The 6000-nt window shown below is 49.3% G+C and overlaps 1 protein-coding gene across 1 annotated transcript in view; it reads right to left on the bottom strand.

Moving 5' to 3' along the window:
• SP3 (Sp3 transcription factor) overlaps positions 1-5214 on the bottom strand; it is a 57109-nt gene extending 51895 nt beyond the window's left edge. The window contains exons 1-3 of the mRNA XM_061185038.1: positions 4489-5214; positions 3741-3871; positions 3126-3248 (exon numbers count right to left, since the gene is read on the bottom strand). Coding sequence (XP_061041021.1) covers positions 3126-3248; positions 3741-3871; positions 4489-4495 — 261 coding nt within the window. The 5' untranslated portion in view covers positions 4496-5214. The remainder of the gene's footprint in view (positions 1-3125; positions 3249-3740; positions 3872-4488) is intronic.
• Between the last annotated feature and the right edge of the window lie 786 nt (positions 5215-6000).

A 6000-nucleotide genomic window follows, 5' to 3' on the forward strand; every position in this document is an offset into this window, starting at 1 on the left:
TTTAGAAAGGATTATTAACCTCTCAGTTAATGGCTTTATGAAAGCCAGAAATGGGCAAGGAAAGAATATAACTGGAAACAAGTGTGAAGCTAAAGTGAAAACAAACTTAAGAACCACTCTTAGGCAAGTACTAAAGTTTCTTAAAATCTTCAAAGGAACAGTAAAGAACACAGACTGCAGATACAAAAACAATTACCTAATGAATTCCTTACAATGACAGTGTAAGTCTTATTTGAAATAACAGCCAAAATAACCTTTTTTTGAAATAAGCTATTATTCACTTTATAGTTTACCAACATTTACGTAATAAATGAACACTAAATTTACAAGTTAAACTGAAATTCAGGCAATGCCTTTCATAATATTTACTTGTTCAATTTATCACACTGAATTACAAACGACATAAGCAAATTAGTAATTCACAGGTTCACACAAATGTAGATTGGACAAGTTAATATCTCATAAAGGTCTACTTTTTCTATACCTTGATCTATTACTAAAACTACACAACTTTTAATAATAAGTATAAAAGAGTCTTGCCATCAAACCAATTTTGAGAGTTCACGCTGTGGGACATAACAGGTGAGACTGCTTTGTGATTAGATCTATTCAGCTCTGTACTGAGGGTAACCAAACACTCTTGGCCAGGATCCACGATGAACACGTATTATACTCTAACAAATTCTAAATTGAAAATATGTAAAGCAAATCTGCAGTACAGCTATTGGCTTTTCAATGCCCTTTTAATCTTAAAATGCCCAACTAAACTAGTATAAAGTTGCATTTTATGTGTTTATTTCCCCTTGGTTTTAAACACAACAATACTATATGCAATGTGGTATCCTGAACTGGATCCTGGAACAGAAAATGGGCATTAGTGAAAAAATGGTGATATCAGAATAAAGTCTATAGTTTAGCTAATAACACTGTACCATTGTTAATCTCCTAGTTTTGACAAATGTACCATGGTTATATTAACATTAGAGGAAGCTGGGTGAAAGGTAAAAGGTACCTCTCAGTTGTTCTATCTTTGCAACTTTTGTGTAAATATGAAATAAACCCAAAATAAAATTTTTAAAAAGCACAGCTCCAAAAAATCTCTCCCTAAACCTCTCATAATTCCCAGCAATTTGAATAAAGTAACATTATCCAAACACATTTTTAAGTGGGGAAAACTACTATGAAATCACTTAAATTCTTTCATTTTCTGAGATGTCCATGTCTAAAATTCATCTTTGAACTGGAAAAATAATTTTCCCATTCACTAAGGCAAACATACTCAAGCAGTCTTACTAATTTTTACTCAGTGAAAAATGTTATGCACAGGTACCAAACATACAAAGAAAAAATGCTCAGGCTGATTCTGGTTCATGTTCATCTGGCGGGAAATGTGATGTCAGTAGAGATTTGGCAGTTCAGAGGAGCTGAAGAGGCATGGAAACAACTTCCCTACAAGTATATGGCCACAGAAGGGTAAGGTTGGAGACAGTATTCTATTCTTTGGGTGAGACTCATGTACATATACATATTTTTTACCTGTAACTTCCTCCTTCACTTCTCTCCTCCCGCAATCACTGAGCTGATATCTAAACTTGGTAAGTTGCAGTTACAAAAAGTTTTTTGTTCTATTTGAAAGATTAAAAAAGATAAGTAGAAGCAATCTGCTTTACAATTTTACTCATGCAATGGTTTTTTTAAGATAAACTTTTTTTTTTTTTTTTTTGTGGCACTGTGGGCCTAACGGGATATAGTTCATTAAAGAGGTTTACCAGTCCATAAATTTGTTTAAAAGTAACAATGCCTCTCACATACATGATTTTAAGCCTTTACATTTTAATCTGCTTACAAAAGGACAAAACCTAAAATCATACTTTTAAGTCATTAAATCTACTCACATCCCTCTACAGTATAATTTCAAACACTAAAATTACAAATACAATATTTAACAATATAGCTTAACATTAGCGTCACTTTTAATGCCTTGGAATACTAAGAATTTCCTGCAGACTATATCAAATATCAAACTTTTTTGTCCACAGTGACAATTCAAAATATCATGACACAGATTCCCATAATCCACATTAAAAAAAAAAAAACACGCAAAAATGATGGGAGAAGTTTCAATTATTTTAATAAGTGAACACATCTACATGCTAAACTAATGCAACAACAAAGATTCAAACGAATATAAAATTCACAATAGTCTTATAAACAGTTCCTAGCTAATTGGTATGAAGCCCTCCTGTAACACTGACCAGCTCCTCCCCCTGCCCCCGACAAACTAAAAACCCTATAAAGAGAATCCCACCACATCTTATCAGACTGGCAATCACAATAAAATGAAAATATAGCTTTGCCAACTAAGTATGGTATGCATTAGCATTCATGTAAATATTGATATAATTCCATACACGTACTTTTGCTTCTAACACTGGTATACCTATTCAATTTCAAAAGCCAAAGTACTAAGTAACTTCGCCGATTTCAACGGTCACTTAAACTCCATTTATGAAAAATTACTGTAAATTTAAGTAGTCTGCAAAAACTAAAATTCGACAATTTAGAATGGCCACCAAAAAAGCACTCAAAAAGTATTCAAGTGTTCATTCTTGTACACAAAAGAGTAATTCAAAGAGTAAACCTTCGTTCCTTTTTTTAAAAAAACGATTTAACACTTAAATCAGTAAGATCTAGTAACTTCCAGCAGGAAAAGCCCCGAGTCCAAAAAATGCTAGAAACTGAAGACACTGCCTCCGTAGCTGATACTATCTATGGCCGATAGGCTGTGCCTGAAATTTCCGTAGTGCTCGGCGAAGGAGTTTTCAGCACTGATATGAATTGCTCTAACATCCATTTTGGAGTCCTCTACCCCCACCCTCTCAGACTTCATTTTGTAGTGAATTCGGATGGAGGTGCCGCAGTGACAATGTAGAGAAAGTCTGGTCTGGCTTCTAATCCGAACAAGCATGCGAAAGAGCAGGAAAGGACGCCCCGGCCGCGCGAGCGTCCCTCTCCGGGAAGGCGCGGGCCCCGGGGAGGCCTTTCGGGCGGGATGGCGGGCGCGCCGCGGGCCCGGGATGGCGGGCGCAGGGCCTCGGCGGGGGCGGGCCGCGCGCGAGACTTACCGCTCCGGCGGCGGCGGGGGCCCCGGCTGCGGCGGCCGCCTCCTCCTCGTCGTCGCCCGGCGATGGTGGCCCTATCTTGCTGCAGGTAGCGGCCAGCAGAGCGAGCGGTGACGGCTGAGTGTCCTACCCCCGATGGGCGGGTTCAGAGAGGGAGACAGGGGGAGGGGGCGGCGGTTAGGGCCGGGCCGCGCTCGCACAGGAAGTGCGACTCGGGCCTCGCAGGCTGCACCCGGGCGAGCGCCAGCCCGCGCTCTCCTCCTCCTCCTCGCCTCCGGCTCGCGCCCTCCGGCTCGCACGCACACGGGCTCCACCGTCCGCGGGAAGGCGGGCGGCGGGCCGCGCGCCGGGCCTCCACCTTCCGCCCGGAACCCACCCCCGGGAGGGCGCACGCTCACACACACTCACACTCTCTCACTCACATACACACACACACACACTCACACACAAAAAGACGGCGGGCGGGGGAGCGCGGGCGGGGTCGGAGCGTTGGCGCCTCGGGCGGGCAGCTCCCGGGGCGGGGGGAGGGGAGGAGAGAAGCGCGGAGGGAGGGGAGAGGCGAGGGGAGGAGAAAGCGGCGCGAGGGGGGAGCCGGGCCGGGGCTAAGCCGCTCCTCACCTGGGCCGCCGCCGCCGCCACCGCGCCGTTTCCGTGCTGCTGCTGCTGCAGATACTCGCCGTGGCCGCCGCCGCCGCCGCTGTCCACGTCCAAGGCAGCCATTTCCTCTTGTTTCACGGGCTTTTCGGGAGCTGCAGGCACAGCGCGGGGGGGTGGGGGTGGGGAGGAAGGCGGGTGGAGGAGAGGGAGGGGGCCCGCGGGCCGAGGCGAAATTACTCCGAAAGCCCGGACCGAGTCCCCTTCCCCTCCCCCACCCGCCCCCCGGCGGCGGCGGCGGCTGCTCCCTCCTCCCCTCCTGCTGCTGCCCCCGCCCGCCGCTGCCTGTAACCCTCCTCCTCCTCTTTCCCTCCTCCTCCTCCTCCCCGCGCTGCCCCTGCCCCCTCTCCTCTCCTCTCCTCCCCTTTCCCTTCGCGCCGCTCGCTCTCACTCGCGCTCGCTCCTCTCGCACCGTCAGTCACTCACACGCCCGCCCGCCGCCCGCGCCCGCACACAGGGGGATGCGCTCCCGGCGGCCCGGGCCGCCAGCCCCGGGCCCGGCGGGGACACTGCGTTGCTGGGGCTTGAGGGGTGGACGGTAGCTGGCGGGGAGGGGAGGGAGGCGGAGGGGAGTGCGGCTTTCTGCCTCTCACAGACACTCGGTCGCACACAGGGGGCCGGGAGCCGGCGGCGGTGGCCCCCGGCTGGCTGTGGTCGGCGGTAGCGGCGGCGGCGGCAGCAGCAAGGGTTGCTCTCTCTCGGCTTTACGTACCGGTCATAGTGTGTTTAGGGCACCTCAGGCGGGGCTCCCCGCCGCCTTACACATGGTGAGGAGCGAAGGCGGCGGCGGCGGGAGAGGATGCGGGAAGCGGCGGCGGACACGGCCGGAGCGGTCCGGGGATTTTTTTTCCTATTTTGATTGACTGTGCGGGAAACACAAAAGGTGGAGCCTCCAGCCCAAAAGGGGGGAAGAGGGTGACAGCCCGCCCGGAAGTTCCGCCCCTCTTCTCCGCGCTCATTCGCTACCACGCTCTTCGTAGGCAGTGCTCATTGGCCCGGATGCCCGTTCGTCACTCGGCCAGGCGGCGCGCTTCCTGTTTGCCCCCCGGGTGGAAGGGGAGAGACAATGAGCGGTCGTGGCGGCGAAGGTTCCCGAGAGCGGCCACGGCTCGCCTGTTACCCCGCTGTGGCCGCCTAGTTCGCCGGCTGCCGCTGCCAGGCCGAGGCGAAGGCGTCTTCCACCTTACAGGCGCTCGGAGCAGACCCCAGCAAGCTGTAGGGGGGCTGAACTGGGGAGGAAATCCGTCCCCGGAGGATCCGGCTCCACTCGACGCTTCCTCCATCCCGGCGGCAGCCGGATCTCCCCAGGGCGCTCTCGGAGCCTCTGCTTCCCTGCGCTGCCAGGAGGCCGCCGCCGCTCAGCCCCGGGGCTGCTGCTGCGACCGCTGCTGCTACTGAGCAAACCGGGCCCGCCCCGCGAGCCCGGGAGGAGGGAGCTGGTATTGGGGGAGACACCCCCTCCGAGGCTGGAGGAGGATTTTCTCCCACACACGTTCAGCTCTTAGATTCAGTCTGAGCCATCTCGTTCCCATCCCCCTTAGCCCCTGGTTTCCCAGCCAGTCTCCCACTTTTACATATACTGGAAGCAGGCATTTTAAACAGAAAAGAAATCTGAATTCACCTCACAGATAGGAGAGCTTTCATTCTGGCCAGTGGCACCAAAGCAGACAAATATATTTCATTTAATACGTAGTGCGTATATTCAAAGGGACAGGATCCTTTAAAAAAAAATTTTTTTTCACCCACATAAGCATTTTGTTGCACAAACATAAATTATTCCCTGCTTCTTAATCGACTTGGTAACAAGTGAAATATCTGAAAAAGCCCATCAATAATTGCCAGCATTTTTAAAATAGTGAATCTCAGCGAAGTATTTTTTTTTTCTTGGAACATTTTAGTTATACTTTAATTCAAAATCCCGTTTCGCTTACTGGATTAGGTTAACACTCCTTAGCTCTTTGGCATCCTTGACATCCTGATGTCATCCTGGGTGGGAGAAATACTCAAGTTTTATGTGTGTGTGTGTGTGTGTGTGTGTGTGTTTTGCCAACTAAGAGACATCTCTGCCTATTACCTTTAGATCTAATTGCCAAGAGAGAGGTTAAGCTCAAGAGGTAGAAATGCTGTCCACCATACGCTTTTTGTTAGAAATCTGACTCCGAGAATTAGTGTTCCAACTGTGATGATTATATTTGTTTCGTAAATAAACTTGTGCTGGGGGCTG

The sequence above is a fragment of the Eubalaena glacialis genome, chromosome 1 (genome assembly GCF_028564815.1).
Source record: "Eubalaena glacialis isolate mEubGla1 chromosome 1, mEubGla1.1.hap2.+ XY, whole genome shotgun sequence".
Classification (NCBI taxonomy): Eukaryota; Metazoa; Chordata; class Mammalia; order Artiodactyla; family Balaenidae; genus Eubalaena; species Eubalaena glacialis.